Here is a 25,575-nt window from a genome sequence, read left to right as displayed (position 1 = left end):
ATGCTAAGCTAAGCTAGTGCCTGCCAAACTAAAACAATGCATGCACTGAGACAAAAATGCATTTGCCCACATATCTAAATGTAGGAAAGAAGTTGAATAAGCCCTATTTTAAAAACGGTGGAGTGTTCCTTTTATTTTCGCAAGAGAAGAAAAAGGCCCAATCTTTCCTACTTGACCACGATCAGTTTACTTTTCAATTTAATATATTGTTCATATGGGACCGTCCCAATGATCTATAGAGTCAATCAGTAGTCTGTCCACATAAGCCGACGAGAACATGAAACGCTAAGCTAACGCATGCAGTGACATCATCAGTTTTATCTGCTGCTAACCAGTGTCTCATGACTGTATCTGATTTAATCTCCGTGCCCTTTCTTCACACCGACCAAGCATCAAGCAATAGCACCCAAGAACGGATTTGCCTGTCAAAACAGCCCTCAGGACAGAGTGTGAACTTAACAAACCAAGGGTTGGCTGGTCATTGAGCAACCAAATAGCCTGAATTACATGCAGCTGGCATGAGCTGAACAGTCCTAAATACAATAGAAGCGCTATGATTCATCCTACAGTATATGCAGCCAACAGTGCTTTGTAGTCTTTTCTCATAATGTTGTATATCCTGGCTGCTTCTGTCTAAAGTCAATGCAGTACAGGTACAAAAATAGCTTTAATAAGTCATACAAATGTACTTTCACCAGTTCAAAAGAGTGCATTTGAGAGTTTACTATACAAGTGCATTTATATAGCTTTCACAGTTCACTCTGACAGTACAGTACACTTGATTCAGATCTTGGCCACAGGTTCTGCTCTTTCGCTGTCAGAGTATGGTACAAAATCTGGACGCTGCTGGTGAGGAAGGAGGCACGGAATCTTCCGGTAGCTTTGGAATGCCATCCAGAACTTGAAGTTTTGGCAAACAGAAGAACACACTGCAGAAGAAACAACACAAATCAAACTTTTTTTTTTTAATCTATCACATCTTTGGTCAGCTTTTTTTTATAATAAATTATATCTTCTGGTATAGCTATTAACTTGGGGCATAATGAGATTTCAGAGACAATTGATTCTGATAGCGTTCTATAATAATTAAAATCTGTACTTAGCTGATTAGTTTTAATCAATCCACTGTTTTCACAGCAAGTTATTAAAAGTTCAGTGGCATTCTATATAACATTGTGAAAAATAAGTGTGCTTAATTGTATTCAATGTGCACTTGTAGTGTACTTCCAATCTTAAAAGTACATTTAAAAGTAAAACAATTTACCACTTAAATGGTTAGTTCACCCAAAAATGAAAATGATTTATTATATCATATTTATTTATTATATAATTATAATTTTGTTGAAAGCTGATAGCTGACAAAGGCTTCAGATAGGCCTCCATTGGCATTCAGTACATTTCCACTGACCCACTCACAAGACCCATAAAGGCACTAAAGACGTCGTTACAAAGTCCATCTCACTACAGTGGCTGTACAATGATTTTACGAAGCGACAAGAATAGTTTTTGTGCGCCAAAAAAATCGAAATAATGACTTTATTCGCCAAGTTATTGTCTTCCGTGTAGGTCTCTGACGTGAACTCATGCGATAGCGGCGCTCCTCCTCTTCCGGGTCATGTATCTGAGCAGCGGATCTGCGTCATATTCTCGCGCATGGGTCAAGTTCACGTCAATAACTTGGTGGATAAAGTCGTTATTTAGATTTTTGTGCGTACAATAACTATTTTCGTCGCATTACGTCGTATTGTACAGCCACTGTAGTGAGATGGACTTTGTAGGGACGTATTTAGTGCCTTTATGGGTTAGGAATAGTTCACCTCATTTACTCATCAAGTTGTATTTCTGCTGAACACAAAATAAAAGAATTTGAAGAATGTCGGTAACCAAACAGTTGATTGGACTCCATTGACCTCCATAGTATTTGTCTTTCCATACTATGGAAGTCAGTGGGGTCCATCAACTGTTTGGTGACCCATATTCTTCCAAATATATATTTCTTTGAAGAATTAAAATATCTTCTATGGAGCACAGACTTTTTAAGTTAAAACTAATTAAAAAAGTTAAACAAAAAAGTTTAGGTTGTCCCACTTTATATTAGGTGGCCTTAACTACTATGTATGTTCATAAAAAAATAATTACAATGTACTTATGTTCATATTGTATTGCAAAACACTTTCTGATATTAAGATGGATACAAGTAAATTAGCGACAGGTGTGTTGGTATGGGTAAGTTTAAGGGTAGGTTAAGGCGTAAGGGAAGCATCAGCAGTGTAATTGTAAATGTAATTACATAAATTAATTACAGATGTTATTACATGCAGGTCATTTTTTTAAATGTAAGTACAATGTAAAAACTGGCGTGTACAAAGTGCCCTGTATCAAATTATTATTTAAAATGTTAGTACATAGTAGTTAAGGCCATCTAATAGAAAGTGGTTCCGTTTAAGTTTTTTTATGAAATCATACGATTTTTTAAAATACTAAATATATATTTTCCAAAACATGTGTTACTGTAAAACTGTCAATCTAAAAGCCAAAAATCGAAACGAGTTGTATTACAAATTTTAAGTTAAAATTCACTTTTGGTAAGATTTTGTTTGTGCGCAGTAACAAACGTTTAAATCTATTAGATGAAATTAGCTTCCCATTAGTTTCCAATGTGGCCGTTTTTGACCTTGAACAGTACAGGTGTGATTATTTATTCAGGAGGACCATTTAACCTTTTCAAATCTTGTCCATAGCAAGTGTCAAAACCTTTACCAAGTATCATACCATTCTGATGAAGTAAAAACCATTTCTCTCACCGTGAGCGGTAGTCCTCCAGAAACTGGCAGGGGTTGCATTTGAGGGTCAGAGATCGGAGCGGCGCGCTCCTCAGCAGGGACAACTCGCCCAGAGAGGAAATACTGTTTTCAGACAGGCATAAGTGCTGGATCTCAGGAACCTTTGGCAGCTGACGAATGGACATCAAGTTGTTCCGGTGGAGATTCAGGATTTTACATCTATAACACATGCACATTCTTAATCACAAGTTTTGTTAGTGATTGTACGGTGTCACAATGTTCTGCCTCATATAACTCACATTAATGTAATTGCACTACTAGATGATAAAATATTAAAGCAAGCATGATTATTTTATAGATGATCAGAAGAAATGGACAGCACCTGAGTTAAATATATGAGTGTCACAGCAAAGGGTCTGAATACTTAGGACCATGTGCTTTTTCAGTTTTTCTTTTTTAATAAATCTGCAAAAATTCTGTGTTTTTTTCTGTCAATAGGGGGTGCTGTGTGTACATTAATGAGAAACATATGGTGGTGACAGCATCATGTTGTGGGGGTGTTTTTCAGCTGCAGGAACAGGGCGACAATTGCAATCGAGGGAAAGATGAATGCGGCTAAGTACAGGGATATCCTGGATGGACACCTTCTCCAGAGTGCTCAAGACTGGAGAGGATGTACAAGGAAGAATGGCAGAGGATTTCCAAATCCAGGTGTAAAAAGCTTGTTGCATCTTTCCCAAAAAGACTCTAAATACTGAGCAAAGAGGGTCTGAATACTTAGGACCATGTGATATTTCAGTTTTTCTTCTTAATAAATCTGCAAAAATGTCAACAATTCTTTGTTTTTCTGTCAATATGGGGTGCTGTGTGTAAATTAATGAGAAAACAATGAACTTAAATCATTTTAGTAAATGGCTACAATATAACAAATAGTGAAAAATTTAAGGGGGTCTGAACTGTACACACCGATCAGGCATAACATTATGACATCCTAACATTGTGTTGGTCCGCCTTTTGCTGCCAAAACAGCCCAGGCCCATCAAGCCATGGACTCCCCTCAGGGTGTGCTGTTGTATCTGGTACCATGATTTTAGCAGCAGATCCTTTTAGTCCTGTAAGTTGTGAGGTGGAGCCTCCATGGATCTGCCTTGTTTGTTCAGCACATCTCACATCTGCACCATGCCTGAACCGTTTTTGCTTTGTGGCAGGGTGCATTATCCTGCTGAAAAAGAATACCGTTTCCAAGAAATGTACATGGACTGCAACAATTCTTAGGTAGGTGGTACCTGTCAAAATGACATCTTTCCCAGCAGAACATTGCCCAAAGCATCACACTGCCTCCACCGGTTTGCCTTCTTCCCATAGTGCATTCTGGTGCCATGTGTTCCCCAGGTAAGCAACTCACACACACCCGGCCATCCATGTGATGTAAAAGAAAACGTGATTCATCAGACCAGGCCACCTTCTTCCATTACTCCATGGTCCATTTCTGATGCTCACGTGCCCACTGTTGATGCTTTCTGTGGTGGACAGAGGTCAGCATGGGCACCCTGACTGGTCTGCGGCTATGCAGCCCCATACTTAACAAACTGCGATCTGCTGTGTCCTGACAACTTTCTATCAGAACCAGCATTAACTTTTTGAGCAATTTGAGCTACAGTAGCTCGTCCGCTGGATCGGATTGAGCCTTCACTCTCCACGTGCATCAATGAGCCTTGGCCGCCCATCACTGGTTCAGCACCGTTCTTTCCTTAGGCCACTTTTGATAGATACTGACAACTGCAGACCGGGAGTTTTGGAGATGCTCTGACCCAGTTGTCTAGCCTTCACAATTTGGCCCTTGTCAAACTTGCTCAAATCCTTACGCTTGCCCATTTTTCCTGCTTCTACACCTCAACTTTGAAGATCAGAATGTTCACTCGCTGCCTAATATATCCCACTTATTAACAGGTGCAGTGATGAAGAGATAATCAGTGCTATTCATGTCACCGGTCATCATTTTATGCCTGATCAGTGTGTCATTAGAATCTAATTAAATGAAATTACCTAAGTGTCCAAATTATTTTTGGAGCCACTGTATTTATTAGTATCACCTACTCTAATTAAAGGGGGGTGAAATGCTGTTTCATGCATACTGAGCTTTTTACACTGTTAAAGACTTGGATTCCCATCCTAAACATAGACAAAAACTAATAATATAAGTTTCAAAAACTAATGTTGGACGTTTGAAGGAGTATTTCTGTGTCAAAAATACTCCTTCCGGTTTCTCACAAGTTTCGGAGAGTTTTTTTCGAGTATTGACGTCGGCTTGACGTCGATAGAGCGGAAGGTCCTTGTGTGGGCCGTACGGGCTCTTCTCCCGGTAGGGTGTGCGCGCGTGACTAGAGCCCATAAACACTCGCTCAGCTGCAGATCCACTCGTCTGAGCAACACTTATGTCGTTATAGTCCGCGCCGCGCTCCACTTTATTCCTATGGGTGATGTCGAGCGACTTCAACGCTTCAGCACAGCATTCCGGGAAGGCAGAGCTGCATTTGAACCGATTTGAACGCAGAAATGACGGGAAGCTTCACAACATCGCGGATCTCCACGGTCACTGCTGTCACAGGGCTTCACCAAATCATACCAAAGAAGTGTGTTTTTGACGGAGCGGTCCCAGTGATAAAGGTTCACGGTCGGTGAGTAAAACTGCTTCAAATGTCTATGCTGTTGGCTCGTCGCGTGAGTAAACATCAGTAAACGACACGATCGTGTGCTTCGTTATTCAAATGCGCTAACGGTTAGTCCATTGTTGTTCTATGTATAACGTTACACCAGTCTGACGTGCAAAACCGTTTTGCTTGCTACTGCTAAGGTTTAGTCGCATACAATAGTCCATAAACCGAATCATGTCCTCATAAACTGTGAGTAAACACACACAAATGTTGACCGGCCACTAAATACAGTACAGACCACAGAGACGGACGTCCTGCTGTTGCTGTTTCTCCTGTTCAATTTATTTCAGCCTCTGAATTTGACTCTGGATCATATATCTATTAGCTGAGATCGATAGCCATGGGTTTCTCCTCGCTTGAGGACGTCACCGCTTTGTGCGCGATCGTCATTCTTTAGCTCCGCCCACACGATACGCCTCCAGGCGCTCGTTTTTTTCCGGAAAGACTCAGTACAGCCTATATTTCTTTTATAAATATAATAAAACTAAAGACTTTTCGGAGATATGAAGGATGCAATACTACTCTATAGGTACTCAAGATTGACATGAGATTGACTGAAACTGAGTGTCTTTAAGAACATATTTTTAGACAAAAAAAAAAGATTAGCTATTTCATATTTAGTTGATCCCAAAGCCTGTCATGAATTGAAAGGCCCAACATTCAACAATTGTGAATATATGCAACACAATACGACAATTCTGGCAGGCAGATATGTAAAAATCATTTTACCTTTTTTTTTTTAGTTTTTACTGATTATAAATGAAATATTATGATAATATTTCCAAAAGAAATATAATATGTTATTGGTAATATTCAAATACAATAATTAGATTAAAGAGGCTGAGTTTTAGGCTGATACATAATTAACAGTTTCCTTCTTACTGTAAAATAAACTCCTCATATGAGATTACAGCACACAGCTAAAGTTGCACTACATGTATTTTTACACAGCCATACACATACTGTTACAAAACAACCAATGCAGTAGAATAGGACAAACTCCCTTTAAAGATCAAGGGGAATTTGTCTTATAGCCAACTAGATAACTCCATCACAACTCACTTCAGCAGTGTCATTCAGAGTTACATTCGTGTGCACAATCTTGCAGTTGTGACAGTGTAGAGGTTAGTTTGGTACCTTGGCAGTCTGACAGAGCTGAGATCTCTTAGTGCGTTATCCACCAGCTGCAGACGTTCCACCCGGATCAGTCTCCTCAGGATGCGGATGAAGTTCTCCAACTGGTATGGATCTCCCAGGTCCTGGTAAGACAAGTTCAGCACCTGCAGTCACAGAGACAGAACTGTGAATGCAATAAGAAGCTAGATAGATATCATTTTCAGCAGCCATTACTCATACTCAGTGTTCAGTCACACGACCCTTCAGAAATCATTTAATATGCCGATTCGGTGTCTCACCACACAGTTCTCCCAGTTCTCCTGAAGTCTCTCCTCCCATTTCTGTTCTTCATCCTCTCTCCTCTTCATCCTTCCTCCTCTGAGAAATATGTCTTCACTGTTAACAGACAGCGTGTCTTCAGCAGGTCCTGTTTCATGAGATCACTGATGTCATGTGTCCAGTGATTTTATGATGGTAAAACTAAAAGAATTGTGACCCAGAATGACCTCTTACCCTCTCTGACCCTGGGACAGGCGAGCTGGTCTCCACGGACATCATGCTCCTCTAGCCAGTGCCACGAAGCAAACCTGAAGCGGCTGGATGGCAACTACACACAAACACAATGACAACATTCAATGTCCGTATAAGGTGTCAATCAAACCACACATGATACTTTGCAATCATATTGACTCTGAAATGACTTACTGGTGTGGCAACAATGCCAGAGTCTGGAGTCAGTTCCACAGAGAAAGGAGAGTGTGTGTCGCTTAACTCAGAGTAGTGCGAGTGAGACTTCGGAAAACTTTCACTGCTGGTGTTCACTCCAGAGGAACTAGACAAAGAGAGACATTAACCACAGAGACAGTGACATGTTTGTCATTAACAAACATTACATCGACCTTAACATTTAAATTTACATCGATAGGAGTTATTTAAATTTACATCGATAGGAGTTATTTGACATCACATTTCCTGTTATGATAAGCATTATACAACTAAATAATATTTGTTGATGTTATTAATGACATGGCCCCAACAAATCTTTGTAAAATAGAGACAGATCCTTGGTCTGTGTCCTAAAACATAGCGAGTTGACCATATAATAATGGTCAAAAGTTTGGTTAAAAGTCAGAGTTTGGTTACCAGTCAAAAGTTTGGAGATTAAGTTTTTTGTAAAAATGTTTTTTAAAGTTAAAATTAAAATTTAAAATTATTTAAATTATTATTATTATTATTATTATTATTATTATTATTATTATTATTATTATTATTTGGTAAAAATATGAGTCAAATGTTACTTTTTACTACCTATATAAATTAAGAACAAGGACGATACGATTTTGAAGAAATCTCATAATCTCCCCATGGCTGTATTCATCTGATCAAAAATACACAAAAACAGCAATACTACGAAATATTATTACAATTTAATTGAACTGGTTTCTGTTGTAATATATTTTCAAATTAAATTAATTCCTGTGATGACAAATCAGAATTTTCAGCAGCATTAATTCAGTCTTTAGTGTCACATGATCTTTTAGAAAAATATTTATAATATTTCACAGTATTACTATTTTTGCTCTATTTTTTTAATCAAATAAATGGTAAGTTTAAGAGATTTTCAAAAATATAAAAAAATCGTACCAACCACAAACTTTTGACAGGTACTGTATGATTTGTATTTTGCATTAAAATGGTGTATTGTCCCTGTTTTTAATTCATATCGGTAATAAAAAATAAAAATAAAACATTTTACTGATATTTTTCCCACTAAAATAGAAAATCCCCAGTTCCATTTCAGAAATTCCATTTCGCATACAGTAGGCCTATACTGCAGAAATGTAAAAATATGGCTTTTTTATTTAGGCCTCATTATTAACCTACTTCCTCCATTCGTTAATTAATTCAGATTCAATCGTATTAAATAATCACTTAATTTAACTGTTTTATCATATACAAAACATCTTAGTATCATAGTGTACAGTAGAGCACCTACGCTGCCCAAATGTGCTGCCTATGTAGGGAGCTCAGCAGGTTTTGAGAAACATCCTCTGTGTGTAATAAGAGCCTGCACGTCCTTACATCCGCTGGGCTGAGGTTCTGGTGTAGATTACCGTGAACTCTGCACCCTGATCCGGATTAAAGTCACCCACGTCACCCGAGCACACCGGCACATTATATCAGAACATTGTATAAGATGTGCTTACATTAACGCTGTTAATGGTTATTGATGATGTGCTAGGTTTTGTGAAGCTACTACTTCTAAATACAAATTATTTTCACTTAGCCTAGTGAGTAATTCAAATATCACAAAATATTTGTAACATGGACACCGATTACAATTATCTTAATGTTATTAAGTTTGTTAATAATATTAAGAAAGCCATTCGTTTGTAAAGTCTTATATCATAACAACCTAAGCCTATAGTCCATAAGTAAAATTGCTTTAAATGTCGATCCTCACGTCCCAGTGGCAATTTCCCATAAATTATGCAGAAAAGTAACTATCAACAATCTTCCAAACACGAATAAAGCATACAGCTCTAAAATAAAAGCCAGCTGGTCGTGCGTTTCTGTTCCAGCAAGTGTGCTAGATATTAGATACTGATGTTCAAAACTTTTCCTACCTCTCGGACATGTCCGTAGGTTCTGACAGATCCCTTTGGCATTTGACATGTAGTGAAGACTGTTATTTACAAGGAATATAGTGCGGTTTCCCATTGATGATGGATGAATAGTGTGCTAAAGTGCGACAGGTGAGTGTGAGCTCTGCGCACGCGCGCAGCAGCGTCAGCTTCAGTGATCTGCGCACGGGGGTCAGCCAGGGCAGCACTGCAGTGTGTCTAAGGTTGCACTTCAGTGACTTTTGGAAAATGCAGTAGCCTATGTATAATCTGTACCCCTTTTATGCGGTATAGTTACATTTTCCATTGTACATCATTCAAGTATCTTAATTTTACCAAGGCTGCATTTAGCAAAAATACATTAAAACAGAAATACTGTGAAATATTATTACAATTCAAATTAACATGGTGTCTGTTCAAATATTTTATTTGTAATTTATTTCTGTGATGGCAAAGCTGTATTTTCAGCGGCCATTTACTCCCTCTTCAGTCACATAATCGTTCAGAAACGATTTATAATATTTCACAGCATTTCTGTTTTTGCTGTATTTTTGATCAAACAAATACAGCCTTGGTGAGGATATATATATATATATATATATGCTGCAGTCTGATATATATTAAAATGCTGCCAGTCATAGAGGATTGATTTGAACTTTTTCTGCTAGTTATATTGGTGCGCAAGTAGGTGGCGACAACTCACCATCAGAGAGAATCCTGATAAATGCCTTGTGAAGAAATTTGATGCAACACTCAAGGACAAAGCAGCAATAAAAGATACTTGTTGGGAATTAGAGCAATGGTTGCAAGAAGTTTACAGTCACTTTGCAGTGCATACATGGCAGCCCAACCCGATCATGAGAGCCCAACCCGATCTCACAGTAATTTGTACATATTTTATGAGGAGGCTAATTCATATGAATTTGTACCACTTCTCTCGTACGAATTTGTAAGATTTTTACTAATTCGTTTGTATTTGATGAGTTTGTTAATTCATGTGATTACATCCAAAAAATGACCTACTCCTAACCTCGCCCCTAAAACCTACCCACCGAGTAAGGTTGTATGAATTAGCCACCTCGTGCAAATATGTACAAATTGATTGTGAGATAGTGCTGGAGATCTGTTTATACCACCACAGATGCAGCTGAGAAATCATCCATCTGGCTTTGGTTGAAGAAGGCAGATCTGTTGGTTGCTGCTATAAAGCATGGGCAGGGGTCTGATCAACCCTGGTAGGTTTGCCTGGGTGAGGGTGTATGATAATCGAAAGACCCAAAAAAACCCTGGGACCCCAGGAATTATCAATGAGAATCACAAAGATTATTCTGAGAGTATTAAGTATTTAGGATCAATACAATATTGGGTTCATGAGTGAGTCATTTAGCTTGACAAGCCAGACCCACATCAAGATGTTTGGTCTGGAAACTCACCATTGACAGGGCTCAATCCGAGGGCACGCAATAGGATAGCGCTACAACCAACCAGAACGGTCCACATTAAACTTTCGCCGTATCCGGTCAGCAAAACTCAGAACACATCTTCTCTTCTTAAGAATGACTTCAGTGCCGTTCTTTGTTCTTTTCTCAGAGAAAACTTAACAGCAAAGTCTTCCAGAGTCGCGGTCAAAGCTGATTCGAAAGACCGCCGTTCGCCAGCTTCTGTGTTTACTTGAAGCACGCAAGCACAACTCTGCTGTTATTATGTTACGTCCCGCCCACCAACTCGATTCACGATGTGATTGGCCTGACCTGAGTTTGGTTTTTACAGCTCAGAACTGTATTGAGAGTTGCTAGACGACACTCACGGCAGATTAGATTTGCTGCCGCTAGGGTGCGTCTAGATTTCTAGGCTATGAGTCATTGAATCATTCACACAAACTATTTATTCAAACACACTGATTCATTCACTGCTATGGGTTTGCTCTGAGAATGGCTAATTGTGCTTTGAATTGGTGTGTGTGTGGGGGGGCTGTTTTAATGGCCACATTTAAAATCATGAATATGGGCCTGTGTGAGGTCATAACAGGCAGAATTGCTTGTATGGGCACTTCTTCTGGATCTCATCCACAAGCTTCGTTCGGGTTGCGGAAGCTGCCGGCAGCGCTGGCATTTTGTTTTTTAGACTACAAATTTAACAATGTCACTAAAGAAGTCTGTTTCTGGATTAGGGGGCAAGATAACCTTGTTCAGCTTCCCAAATAACCCAGCGTTAAACAATGGATGCAGTTTGCTTTTACTGAGCAGCAACAGAGTTCTGCAAGTGTGCTTGTTTGTTCCTTGTCCCCGAGTCGAAACTGGTGAGTAAAACTGCTTCAAATGCCTGTGTTCTGTTGGCAGGCGATGTGCAAGTGCATGTAATGTAAACAACACAAACCTATATTGAATAGAAAGTTATCCAGGGAGGAATGATGCCAATAATGTATTGTGAATGTGTGTGTGCGTGTCTCTTTAGCTCTGCCCACTGCACTCCTGCCCACTGAATTTGGCTGTTTTCGGAAAAAAAATCAGTACAGCATTGATATTTCTCATATATGTAAAAGTATGTGATACAAACAGATAGACTACAAATTATACACCTCATACTTTACAGGCCTCATGGCAGTTCATGACACAGTATAGTTAGAAAAAGATTGGACAAGTATGGCATGTTTGGATGGAAGAATTGCCAGGAGAAAGCTTCTTCTCTCTAAAAATAACATGGCAGCTCGGCTTCGGTTTGTAAAGTTGCATCTGAACAAACCTCAAAACTTCTGGAGCAATGTCCTCAGGCCAGACAAGACCAAAATGGAGATGTTTAAACATTATGCACAGCGCCAAGTTAGGTGAAAACTATCAGCACAATCACCAACTGTCCATCACGCTGGTGGAGGGGGTGATGATTTTGGTCTTGTTTTGCAGCCACAGGTACCTCACAGTCATTGAGTCGACCATGAACTCTCCTCTGTATACTGAAGTATTCTAGAGTCACATGTGAGGCCATCTGTCCAACAGTTAAAGCTTTGCTAAAACTGGGTCATGTAACCGGACAATGATCCCTAGAACACCAGCAAATCTACAACAGAATGGCTGAAAAAGAAGAGAATCAAGGTGTTGGACCTGTCCCAGTCAAAGTGGTGTGTTAAGGTTTTCAATAGAGATTATTTTAGACATCAAAAGTGTGTGTTGGCAGTGTAAATGTGTGAACACCATAGCAGCTTTTCTCTATCTATATTTTGCATCAATTCTGAAATTTCAAAACCGTCAAGACGACAAATTGAAGACATTCATCTTTATTTCTGAAATGGAGAATACAGCTGGTATTTTTTCATCATTTATACCAAATGCACTCTCTCTGGGTCTGCCTGAGTCTCCATGGCAACAGCGCCCCACTACCTGTACATTCGCAACCTTACATTAAATCAAAAACTCATATTTATATAATAAGGCATATTAGTATGTCAGCAGTAGTTCAGCCATGTACTAAACCAAACAAAGGGTGGTGGGGAGGGGGGTTAAAAGACCTTAAGTGAGTCTACATATAGAGAAGTGCACAAATCCTTGCAATAAATATCAACGTTTCTCTACGGAACACAATATCAAATATACAAGAGAAGAAATACAGGAATTACAGGAACGAACGATGCTGGTGTGGAATAAGATGTGATAGAATGGGAGTACATGGAATGGAGTGGCCGCTGAGACTTCAAATATTTACAGCTCTGTATTTCCTGGTACGGTTAAAGCTTATGAGTATCAAAACACAATCACTTTTAGAATATAAATATCCTGTTTATATAATATTTTCTTGTGTGTTTAGAAAACCATGGCTGAGTAATGAGTTTGCTTTCTGTGATGTAACATGGTGGTTGGTTGAAGAGAAGCATGAACTTTGCTGAGTGTCACGTTGTGATTTCTGGGCTTTTACATGTCAAAGTTGTTGTCAAAGGGTTCGATGACTTCAGGATTCATAACTCTGCCCATGAAGAGGATTGATCCTATGAGAAAACAAAATAAAAATGATGAATTAAAAGCACAACTGATAATACTAAAATAAGTTGTGTGCTTTACAGTATATTAAAGGATTAGTTCACCCAAAAATGAAATGTATGTAATTCTATAAGACTTATAAGACTTACCATAATGTCGTTCCACACCTGTGAGACCTCCGTTCATCTTCGGAACACAGTTTAAGATATTTTATATTTAGTCTGAGAGCGTATGCAAGTGTATGCACACTATACTGTCCATGTCCAGAAAGGTAATAAAAACGGTTGTGAATCAGCGGATTGATTCATGAGTCACATGTCAAACTGGCAAACTGCTGAAATCAATCTGAATGAATCAATCTGCTGATTCATAACCGTTTGAATCTTTATTTGAGGTTTGAAAACAAACACGGAAGAGAAGACAATGCTGAATAAAGTCGTAGTTTTTGTTATTTTTGGACCAAAATGTATTTTCGACTCTTCAAGAGATTCTAATGAACTAACTGATGTCACATATGGACTACTTTGATGATGTTTTTATTACCTTTCTGGACAGTATAGTGTGCATACACTTGGATACGCTCTCGGACTAAATATAAAATATCTTAAACGGTGTTCTGAAGATGAACCCTAACCCTTTAATACATTCTTTCACTGTCCACTATCATTGGGTCAGTAAGATTTTCTTTTTTGAAATAAATTAATACCTTTATTTAAAATCTTATTTGATTAAAAGAAGACAAATTAATACTTTATTTTTGCATATGAAAAAAATATCAGTTTCCACAATTTAAGCAGCACAACTGTTCTTAACATTGATAATAATAACAAAAAAAACAAACAAATCATTATATCAGAATGATTTCTAAAGGATCATGTGACACGGAAGACTGGAGGAATGATCCTGAAAATTTAGCTTTGCATGAATAAATTACATTTTAATATATATATAATATAATATAATATAATATTATTATAATAATAATATATAATATATATACATTTAATATTTTACAATATCACTTATTGTATTTTTGTAACACGATCAGGGCTGCATGTATCAAATACATTAAGCCAAAAGACACTTTTCAAAACATTAAGACCCCAAACCTTTTAACGGCAGTGTGTATATCATTTTGCTTTTAATTAGTTTCATTGGTTTTTGAAGATGGCATGTACCTGTTTTTCTGTTTCTGATGACGAAGAAGAAAGGGTGGTCAGCCATGACCTGAGGGTAAAGCACCAACGTCCTCGTCAATGCAATCATACCTGTAGAAGGGCAAACAATAGTGGCTCAGTCATGTGTAACTATTTTTTTTTTCAAGATTAAACAATTTTAGAAATACAATATGGAGAGGCATTTATTTGAATGCACTTTTTGTTTTAGAAGTTTTCAATTTTTTATTTACATGTTTGTGATATTTTCGTGGGGTTTAAAACAAGGGTGTTGTTTAAAAAGTCTTATTTCATCCTTAGGGGAACAAAAATGCACTTTTTAGTTTAAAATATTAATAAAATATGAATGTGAAACCAACATGCAGAAAGCCATTTCTTGTCATGTGACGAAAATAAAACCGGGAATTGTAGCTTAGTAGGTTCTTTTTGAATGATTAAATTTGCCCTTGTATGCCCTGTATGTATATACTATATGCTGATCAGGCATAACATTATGACAGGTGTTTATAACACTGATTATCTCTTCATCACGGCTCCTGTTAGTGGGTGGGATGTATTAGGCAGCAAGTGATCATTTTGTCCTCAAAGTTGATGTGTAAGAAGCAGGAAAAATGGGCAAGTGATTTTTGCGCGTTTGACAAGGTCCAAATTGTGATGGCTAGACGACTGGGTAAGATCATTTCCAAAACTGCAGCTCTTGTAGGGTGTTCCCAGTCTGCAGTGGTCAGTATCTATCAAAAGCGAAGGAAGGAACAGGGAACAGAGGAAGGAACAGAGCTTTATGACCAACCGGCAACATGGTCATTGTTGGCCAAGGCTCACTGATGCACATTGGGGAACACAAAAATAATTTTGAGGGGTTGATTTGATCTCGATCCAATCAAGCATCTGTGGGATGTGCCGAATAAACAAGTCCAATTCATGGAGGCCCCACCTGACAACTAACAGGACTAAAAGGATCTGCTCCTAACATATTGGTGCCATATACCACACAGCACACCTTCTGGGGTTTCGTGCAGTCCATGCCTCGATGGGTCAGGGCTGTTTTGGCAGCAAAAGGGGGACCACACTATATAGGAAGGTGGACATAATGTTATGCCTGATGAGTGTATATAACAAAACTAATTTCTATATGTAATAATGACTTTGTTCTTATATGCGATAATGTTTCTTATTTTGTGCCTATACATATAAGGATACTTACAGTAATAACATTCTCTTTACCACTAGTATAACCTAAAACATATGCTTGAAAATGTTTTTTTTTATAAAATAAATGGAAGATTTTTTTTCCTTCAAATTTTCTTCTATTTGAAAAAAATTGCTTTTTTTTCAATATATATATATACATACATTTATGATTAAAAGGGACACAATTTGAGTAATTTAAGCTTGAAATAAACATGAATACGATGATTACACATGTAAGAATTAGGTAAGCTTTTAAAAAAAAAAAAAATCCTTTTTCATATTTTCAGACCTCCTTATTTGTTTTTGACATCAATACAGAAATGCCGACATAAAAAACTAATATTTAAAGGATTTAACCAACACTACATGATGACTCAGTCAACCTTTCATAAACCTTGATTAAAACGATGCATGTTGAACAGGAGGGGGCGCTTTTAGCTTGTCTGAATGTGTAAGATTCTCAAAGCAATTTACTGCAGTGAGAAAAAAAAGCCTATAGAGAAAAGACAGAGGAACAGAGGAAAGTAAAAGTGCACAAAAGGTAAAATTGAGAAACGGTGATAAAAAAGAAAATTTGAATTAGAAATGCAAAGGATGATTGAAGCGTATGAAGACAGATAAAGAAAGATTATTAAATGAGTAATGTAATTATAGTTGAATGTGTCAGTAATAAAGAGATTAATGTCACCTGATCCTGCCGCCCCCTCGGCTCCTTCCTCTGTCACCTCCAGGTAAGCCTTCTGCACAGCCTTCCCGATAAACAGATCCTGCCCATCTGTAGAGAGAGAGAGAATATGTAAATAAAGAAGATTACAGAATACGAAAAGAAAAATCTGAATATGCTAAGCAAGCTATTTCCATTAATTTATGAGCGGGTGTAATCAGGGATGCAGAGCAGTGTGTAATACACATACAGCTCATTCACAGATTATAGATTTAAGGGCATATTTAATATAAAAAAATTGTAAAATAACACAATATTAAATAATATTGTTATATTAATAATAATATTGAATCTAAAATGTTTTTATCTAAAACGTTACAGCTTTATTTTCACCACACCCAACACAGAAAACAAGACAATTTCAACTAAACGTGGTCATCACAATTAGGCTTCATAATAATAATAATACTAAATATACTCACCTAAAGGATTATTAGGAACACCTGTTCAATTTCTCATCAATTATCTAATCAGCCAATCACATGGCAGTTGCTTCAGTGCATTTAGGGGTGTGGTCCTGGTCAAGACAATCTCCTGAACTACAAACTGAATGTCAGAATGGGAAAGAAAGGTGATTTAAGCAATTTTGAGCGTGGCATGGCTGTTGGTGCCAGACGGGCCGGTCTGAGTATTTCACAATCTGCTCAGTTACTGGGATTTTCACGCAAAACCATTTCTAGGGTTTACAAAGAACGGTGTGAAAAGGGAAAAAACATCCAATATGCGGGTCTTCTGGGCGAAAATGTCTTGTTGATGCTAGAGGTCAGAGGAGAATGGGCCGACTGATTCAAGCTGATAGAAGAGCAACTTTGACTGAAAAAAACACTCGTTACAACCAAGGTATGCAGTAAAGCATTTGTGAAGCCACAACACGCACAACTTGAGGCAGGTGGGCTACAACAGTAGAAGACCCGACCGGGTACCACTCATCTCCACTACAAATAGGAAAAAGAGGCTACAATTTGCACAATTTCACCAAAATTAGACAGCCTTGCCTTGCCACTGTGCAGGCTGGTGGTGGCGGTGTAATGGTGTGGGGGATGTTTTCTTGGCACACTTTAGGCCCCTTAGTGCCAATTGGGCATCGTTTAAATGCCATGCCCTACCTGAGCATTGTTTCTGACCATGTCCATCCCTTTATGACCACCATGTACCCATCCTCTGATGGCTACTTTCAGCAGGATAATGCACCATGTCACAAAGCTTGAATCATTTCAAATTGGTTTCTTGAACATGACAATGAGTTCACTGTACTAAAATGGCCCCCACAGTCTCCAGATCTCAACCCAATAGAGCATCTTTGGGATGTGGTGGAATGGGAGCTTCGTGCCCTGGATGTGCATCCCACAAATCTCCATCAACTACAAGATGCTATCCTATCAATATGGGCCAACATTTCTAAAGAATGCTTTCAGCACCTTGTTGAATCAATGCCACGTAGAATTAAGGCAGTTCTGAAGCTGAAATGGGGTCAAACACATTATTTGTATGGTGTTCCTAATAATCTTTTAGGTGGGTGTAATGTTATGCTTGTATGAGCAAAAGTCACCACCACAATAGCTAGATGGATGGCAGAGCAAAACAAGAGCATTACATCATGTCCTTGACCTGTCAATCCCGTTTTGATCATCTGTGTACATGTGTAGAATAACAGATTGTTCTCATAGGTCAGTGGGTTTGTTTTATCGATTACCTGTCACCTCGGCTGTCATGGCTGACAGATCAGCATCTTTGGTGAAGATGTTCTTGATGCCCAGCTGCTGCAGTGTCTCTCTCAGATCAATCTTTTGTTCCACCTTGAATCTAAAAATGATCAGGTTAGTGTGAACTTTGATGAAATGGCCTAGTAAAAATAACGCTGTGTGCCTCACCTGGGCAGGTATACCTCCACCTTCTGCCTCTTTACGTTGTTGGCCCACTCCTCCAGCAGCTGGGCTTTGATGATGGGCTCCAGGGCGGCTAGAGGAACCTCCTGGCGGGGCAGAACGATCATCATGCTCATATCTTCACCTTCATAGAGCATCTCCAGGACCTGGTACACTCCACCCGCCTCTGTGGTGCCATCGCTGAACTCTCCTGATGATGGAGAACATGACGAGGTTAGTGACTATTAAATCTATACTGAATGTTTGACATGATGGAGAGGATTTCACTAGAATGAAGCCACGTTATTTTAGTAGGATTGAGATACTATTATAGCTTTTAGTATGTACACAGTAGTCAAAGCCTACCTAATATAAAGTGCTGTTGATAGTGTTGCCCTAGAAACAATTTCTAGAGCAAAATTAGTCGCTGGACAAAAACTGCTCAGAGTAGAACTTAATGGAATGCTTTCTCTTATTTATGGTGTTTACTACATGGCGTGAACACAGCATAAGCTCGATGCTTTGGTTCAGGAGGAACTGTAAAAGGTGGCTGCTGTTTGTTTGTGGTGCTCAGTGACTGTCTACAACTGTGCATAGCCATATGAAACACGTTGATGATGTGTGATGTCTGCGTGAACAGGGTGCGTGGAGGTATGCAAATACATACATTGACAAAAGAGTTGCCAGGTTTGTGCAACAAAAGTCACCCAACGGCCAGTCAAATGTAGCCCAAAAATAGGGGGTGGAAATCAACCCACAGAGAGAAAAAAAAAAATCAACCTGCGACAACAACTTGAAGGAACTGTATGTAAGAAATGTATTTCAATAAATCATAAAATGGCCCTGATATGTCCCTACATATTAAGAAATCATGTTCATTTCAAATACTTATATCACTGACAGTAATTTCGGCCAGCATATTGTCATTTAAATGTCAAAAGGAGACACCACTCTACAGTAATTTAAAAGTGATTGCAGTACCAGTTTTAGCCACAATCTTACATACACTTCTTTTAAGGTCCCCATGAAATCAATGATGTTTTTTGGCTTTTAGTATGAATATGTTAGTTTTACTGTTTTATATATATATATATATATATATATATATATATATATATATATATATATATATATATATATATATATATATATATATATATATATATATACACACACACATAATCCTGCCCCTCCTGACCCTGAACCTGCAGCTAAACTCAGTAACTTGTTCTCACATCTACTATTTTCTCCATGGTCAATAGCTCATACCACAGTATATAGGGGATAGGGAATGATTCAGACAGTGTAAATATTTTTTTTCATTGAGTTGAATGAAGTCTGGTTTCACGTTAGTGTCATGCAAACCACAAGGAAAAGAGCTGTTTGATATGTCCCACCATGTCTTTCTATTTCAGTGGAAACAACGTCAACACACTGAATAATGCTCTGCGTTTCAAGGCACTTCAGTTGACCTTTAAAAGTTGCCCAACTCGATGGGAAAACCACAGACTTGGCAACACCGATTGACAGGCAGGTAGGACATCCTATCATTGTATTCGGACCGAATGCAATGATTGGACGAAAAAATGTTTTGCTCCTGAGACTTTCCCAGACAATTTATATGTACACTCTAAAAAATGCTGTTGGGTTGGGTTCAAGTTGGGTTGAAAATTGGCCAAGCAGGCAATTGGGTTGTTTAACCCAGTTGTTGGGTTAAATGTTTGCTTAAAGGGGGGGTGAAACACTCAGTTTCAGTCAATCTCATGTCAATCTTGAGTACCTATAGAGTAGTATTGCATCCTTCAAATCTCTGAAAAGTCTTTAGTTTTATTACATTTATAAAAGAAAAGTGGGCTGTACCGAGTCTTTCCGGAAAAAACCGAGCACCTGGAGGCGTATCGTGTGGGCGGAGCTAAAGAATGACAAATGCGCAAAGCGGTGACGTCCTCAAGCGTGGAGAAACCCTTGCTATCGATCTCAGCTAATAGATATGATCCAGAATCTAATTCGGAGGCTGAAATAGAAACAGCAACAGCAGGACGTCCGTCTCTGTGGTATGTACTGTATTTAGTGGACTGTCAACATTTGTGTGTGTTTACTCGCAGTTTATGAGGACATGATTCGGTTTATGGACTATTGTATGCGACTAAACCTTAGCAGTAGCAAGCAAAACGGTTTTGCACGTCAGACTAGTGTAACATTATACATAGAACAACAATGAAGTCCGTTAGCGCATTTGAATGACGAAGCACACGATGGTGTCGTTTACTGATGTTTACTCACGCGACGATAAGCAACAGCACAGACATTTGAAGCAGTTTTACTCACCGGCTGCTTCCAAAGCAGGACCGAACCTTTATCGCTGGGACCGCTCCGTCAAAAACACACTTCTTGGAGTGTGGAGATCCATTTTGCGATGCGACTGAAGTGATGTTGTGAAGCTTCCCGTCATTTCTGAGTTCAAATCGGTTCAAATGCAGCGCTGCCTTCCCGGAATGCTGTGCTGAAGCGTTGAAGTTGCTTAATGTCAAAGTGGAGGAATGAAGTGGAGCGCGGCGCGGACTATAACCAGACGAGTGGATCTGCAGCTGAGAGTGTTTATGGGCGTGCATTTCCTCTCTCGCTCTAGTCACGCGCGCGCGCGCACCCTACCGGGAGAAGAGCCCGTACGGCCTATACAAGGACCTTCCGGTCTATTAACGTCAAGCTGAGCCATACTCGAAAAAAACTCTCCGAAACTTGTGAGAAACCGGAAGGAGTATTTTTGACACAGAAATACTCCATCAAACGTCCAACATTAGTTTTTGAAACTTTGTCTATGTTTAGGATGGGAATCCAAGTCTTTAACAGTGTAAAAAGCTCAGTATGCATGAAACAGCATTTCACCCCCCCTTTAAGACAACCCAATTGCTGGTGTTAGTCCATTTTCAACCCAACTTGGGTTGTTTTTAACCCAGAATTTTTAAGTGTATTATTTATAATATTTAGACCACTTCTATTATCGATTGCTATAAGGACACAACAAGAGTTTAAACCAGTATAACAAAAAGTGTTTATGAAAAACATTGCCTACCCTAGCTTTAATGTGACTCTGCTTTTCCTGTATTTAAGAGCTACAGAATGCATATGTTGAAGTTAGCTCTGTGTCTCTTGTTTACCTTCACCTGTCTTTTTTTTGGAGAGACGGATGGGACAAGCGCATTGCGGTTATTCTGCAGGATCTGAAAGACTCAGCCCGACCAATCAGCACTGAGCCATGCATACTGTATACACTACTGTTTCTGAAAGTCTCTTCTGCTAACCATGGCTACATTCATTTGATTAAACATACAGAAATATTATGAAATACTGGTGCAATTTAATGATTTTTCATTAAACCTTTTAAGATTTTACTTTTTTCAAGCCAATATTCAAACTTTCATTTTCTATTTAAACTACTGCAATCCATAGGAAAACTTGTACAGTGAATTAACAAAACAAATAATAAAACAATTAATTCAAGCCTGTTCTTACCGTAGTAGAAGTCTCCCTGCTGGTACATCATCAAGGTCTGAACTTCACTGCCATCATCCTTGGTGAAGGAGAAGGTTCTGGTGTTTTCAGGTCTGAACTGGTTCTTCCAGCTGCCCCTGAAGTACACAGCATTTACTAACATGATCATGGTGGAGCTGCTGAAGTCGTCCGCAGATACCAGGTTTTGGATTTTGCCTGCAACAGCAACAACAAAAACCCAGACTGAAATAAACGCTGCATGTCACAATCCTCTTTTTCTCGGAACAGGAAAGACGTAATGATCTCTTCAGTGGCATAAAATCATCTCTCGTTCAAAGCTCTGGGATTTATGCTGGTATCTGACAGTCCCCCTGCAAAGTCTAAAGCTGACTGTGAGAATATGGATCTGTCTGGAAATGGATTGGAAATTATAATGCAGAATATGACTGATCTGCCATTATCTACTTTAGTGTCCTCCTTCACTAAAGTCAGTTTCACTTGAAAGTAAAATCATTCTAAATTGGATAATACACTGTAAAAAAAAATCAGGTCTCCAATTGAAAATTCTGTAGTGACTGATCACATTAAAAAAAATTGTTGGCCAAATTGAATTTCTGTGAATTGAAATTGCATCAATTCACAGAAATTCTATTTGGCCAACAGAAATATTTTCCATTGGAGACCTTTTTTCTTTTCTTTTTTTTACAGTGTACACTATGCATTTATTCAGTGGTTAAATTACATCTATATATAATACATTTACAGAAATTAATACTTTTATTCTGCAAGGATGCATTCAAGTGATCAAAAGTGTCAGTAAAGAAATGTATAAAGTTTTTGGTGGCAATGTTTACACAAAAATATTTAGCTATTTTCACCATTGATAATAATAAGAAATGTTTCTTGAGCAGCAAAGCCACATATTAGAATATTTTCTAAAGGATCATGTGACACTGAAGTAATTATGCTGAAAATTCAGCTTTGCATCACATTATAAATTACATTTTAAAATATATTAAAATAGAGTTACTGTAATGATATTCCACTATAGTACTGTTTTACAGTTTTTTTTATGAATTAACAGCAGTCTTTCTGAGCATAAGAGCATTCTGTCGAAAAACAAAACAAAAAAAACTACTATTCAAAAGTTTGGAGTATACGTAGTATGTGCATATAACTATATTTAGGAATCTTTTAGTCATAATCTTTTTATGTCTAGATTTGAGACCATCTATATGCTTCTATATGCATGTATAAATAGAAAAACCCTTCAATGCATCCCAAGACATCGTAAGATGTTAATACAGGAATGAAAACTATGTGTCAAGCCATTAATTAGGTCTTTGTTAAAGGGTTAGTTCACCCAAAAAGGAAAATTCTGTCATTAATTACTTACCCTCATGGTGTTGGGCACCGTAAGACCTTTGTTCCTCTTTGGAACACAAATGAAGATATTTTTATTAAAATACAATGGCTCAGAAAGGCCTTCATTGACACCAATGTCATTTCCTCTCTCAAGACCCATAAAAGGCACTAAAGACGTCGTTATAAAGTCCATCTCACTACAGTGGATCTACAATCATTTTATGAAACAAACTAAATAACTACTTATATAGCAAGGCCAATTTCAAAAAACAGCTTCCTGAAGCCTCAGAGCCTAATGAATCAGCGTATAGATTCATGATTCAGATCGCGGGTCAAATTGCCAAACTGCTGAAATCACGTGACTTTGGCGATCCTAAACACTGATTCGATAGACTGATTAATTACGGTTCAAAAGCTTTACGAAGCAGTGTTTTGTAATTGGCCATCGTGAAGTCGTTATTTTGTTTTTTTTTTCACACAAAAACTATTTTCATCACTTCATAAAATGACTGTAGAGCCACTGTAGTGAGATGGGCCTTGTAATTACATTTTTAGTACCTTTTATGCGTCTTGAGAGAGGAAATTACCTTGTTGCCAATGGAGGCCTTTCTGAGCCATTGGATTTCAACAAAAACTTAATTTGTATTCTGAAGATGAACAAAGGTCTTACGGGTGTCAAACGAGGGTGAGTAATTCATGACAAAATTTTCATTTTTGGGTGAACTAACCTTTTAACAACAAGGGCACACTTTCAAGAAATCTTCACAAATACAGCAGCGCACAGCCAGTTTGAATACATTTTTTTCCTCAGTGATGGAAGCCGACTTACTCTCTGTGTGGTTCAGCACCCAAGAGTTGATGCGTTCAGCCACGGCTGCTGACTCGCCGAAGTCCACCGTCTTAACCTCCGCTTTGAAGTACTTCTTCATGAGCTGCAGGAAGTCTTCATTGAAGTGAACCCCCCTCTGCAGAAATAGGGAGTTGGCCAGCCGAACCACGTACTGCTCTTCATCTGTGGACAGTGCCTTGGTCAGGTTGCTCAGCAGAGAGAACTCCTCATCTAGAGCAGGTGAAAAAAAACAAAAAACACATGCTTTTGTAAAATATGATGCAATAGTAAAATTTGGTATTAATATCATTAAAAATTTTACATTTCTCTGAACCTGTCAAGAGCATGTATATGATATTTTTCACTCCAACATGAACATTTTTAATTGCTTCAAACTACAATTTCAGATTAATATTTTCAAGCCAACATTCTAATAAATAAAACAAAGAATGTTTTTTTAAGCATTATGTAAAACATTTGTGTACATAGTCTGCTTTTACAATAAGATTAAATATTGATCAGGCCTATTTTAAATTATTTAAACTTTCATACTAATCTTTTTGTCAAATTTCTTATTACTGTAATACAAATAAATAACTGAAATTTTAAAGGGACTTTTGAGGCTGTTCAGTCCCTTTACGACCGGAGCAGGAGTTTGGTCCGCATTGCCGGCAGTACGTCAGACCTGTTCCCAGTGCATGTTGGGCTCCGACAGGGCTGCCCTTTGCACCGGTTCTGCTCATAATCTTTATGGACAGAATTTCTAGGTGCAGCCAAGGGCCGGAGAGTGTCCGGTTTGGGGACCATGCGATTTCATCACTGCTTTTTGCAGATGATGTTGTCGTGTTGGCCTCCTCAGACCAGGACCTTCAGCATGCATTGGGGCGGTTTGCAGCCGAGTGTGAAGCAGCTGGGATTAGATTCAGCACCTCCAAGTCCGAGGCCATGGCTCTCAGTCGAAAAAGGGTGGCTTGCCCACTTCACGTTGGTGGAGAGTTCCTGCCTCAAGTGGAGGAGTTAAGGTATCTTGGAGTCCCGTTCATAAGTGAGGGAAGGATGGAACGGGAGATTGACTGAGCTTTAAGGCGAGGCTCTCGATTTTCCGGTCAATCTACATTCCGACTCTCACCTATGGTCATGAGCTGTGGGTCATGATCATAGGAAAGGACAAGATCCCGGATACAGACGGCCGAAATGAGCTTTTTCCGTAGGGTGACTGGGCACTCCCTTAGAGAGGTGAGAAGCTTGTTCACTCAGTAGGAGCTCTGAGTAGAGCTGTTGCTCCTCCACATCGAGAGGGGCCAGCTGAGGCATCTATTTCAGATGCCTCCTGGACACCTTCCAAGGGAGAATTTCCCACCGGGAGGAGGCCCCGGGGAAGACCTAGGAGACGCTGGAGGGATTATGTCTCCCGGCTGGCCTGGGAACGCCTCAGGGTTCCCCCAAAAGAGCTGGAGGAAGTGGCTAGAGAGAGGGAAGTCTGGGCGTCTCTGCTCAGATAGTTGCCCTCATGACCCGGGCCAACCGTAGCTCAACCAGTAGAGCGTGGTGCTAGCAATCCCAAGGTCATGGGTTCGATTCCCAGGGAAAGCAAGAATTGACAATAATGTAAAATGTGTACCTCGGGTGCAATGTAATTCGCTTTGGATAAAAGCGTCTGCAAAATGCATAAATGAACAATGTACATATCACTGAAAAAATAATTCAATAATGGGAATCACACAATGAG

General features: G+C 38.8%; 2 protein-coding genes across 2 annotated transcripts in view; both read right to left on the bottom strand.

The window, feature by feature from the left end:
• Positions 1 to 637: 637 nt before the first annotated feature.
• Positions 638 to 9,433, bottom strand: LOC137043532 (leucine-rich repeat-containing protein 9). The gene is made up of 7 exons (XM_067419833.1): positions 9,241 to 9,433; positions 7,319 to 7,445; positions 7,127 to 7,220; positions 6,913 to 7,040; positions 6,635 to 6,777; positions 2,805 to 3,002; positions 638 to 929 (listed from the first exon to the last, which is right to left on the bottom strand). Exons 1-7 carry the CDS (start codon positions 9,249 to 9,251, stop codon positions 818 to 820), a joined length of 813 nt encoding a protein of 270 aa, XP_067275934.1. The 5' UTR covers positions 9,252 to 9,433; the 3' UTR covers positions 638 to 817.
• Positions 9,434 to 12,492: 3,059 nt separating this feature from the next.
• serpini1 (serpin peptidase inhibitor, clade I (neuroserpin), member 1) overlaps positions 12,493 to 25,575 on the bottom strand; it is a 34,904-nt gene continuing 21,821 nt past the window's right edge. Inside the window, exons 3-9 of the mRNA XM_067419976.1 lie at positions 23,847 to 24,077; positions 21,674 to 21,868; positions 18,167 to 18,371; positions 17,989 to 18,098; positions 16,260 to 16,346; positions 14,384 to 14,473; positions 12,493 to 13,213 (exon numbers count right to left, since the gene is read on the bottom strand). Coding sequence (XP_067276077.1) covers positions 13,140 to 13,213; positions 14,384 to 14,473; positions 16,260 to 16,346; positions 17,989 to 18,098; positions 18,167 to 18,371; positions 21,674 to 21,868; positions 23,847 to 24,077 — 992 coding nt within the window. The 3' untranslated portion in view covers positions 12,493 to 13,139. The remainder of the gene's footprint in view (positions 13,214 to 14,383; positions 14,474 to 16,259; positions 16,347 to 17,988; positions 18,099 to 18,166; positions 18,372 to 21,673; positions 21,869 to 23,846; positions 24,078 to 25,575) is intronic.

The sequence above is a fragment of the Pseudorasbora parva genome, chromosome 16, assembly GCF_024679245.1.
Source record: "Pseudorasbora parva isolate DD20220531a chromosome 16, ASM2467924v1, whole genome shotgun sequence".
In the NCBI taxonomy this organism is placed as follows: domain Eukaryota; kingdom Metazoa; phylum Chordata; class Actinopteri; order Cypriniformes; family Gobionidae; genus Pseudorasbora; species Pseudorasbora parva.
This window is presented reverse-complemented; position numbering and strand designations above follow the sequence as displayed.

What these genes read in the sequence shown, in the direction of transcription:
- LOC137043532 (XM_067419833.1), bottom strand. An exon ending in CTGGCATTGTTGCCACACCA is followed by an intron (nt 7,221 to 7,318) that starts GTAAGTCATTTC and finishes GTTTGTGTGTAG; the next exon opens with TTGCCATCCAGCCGCTTCAG. An exon ending in CTGGAGGACTACCGCTCACG is followed by an intron (nt 930 to 2,804) that starts GTGAGAGAAATG and finishes TTTCTTCTGCAG; the next exon opens with TGTGTTCTTCTGTTTGCCAA.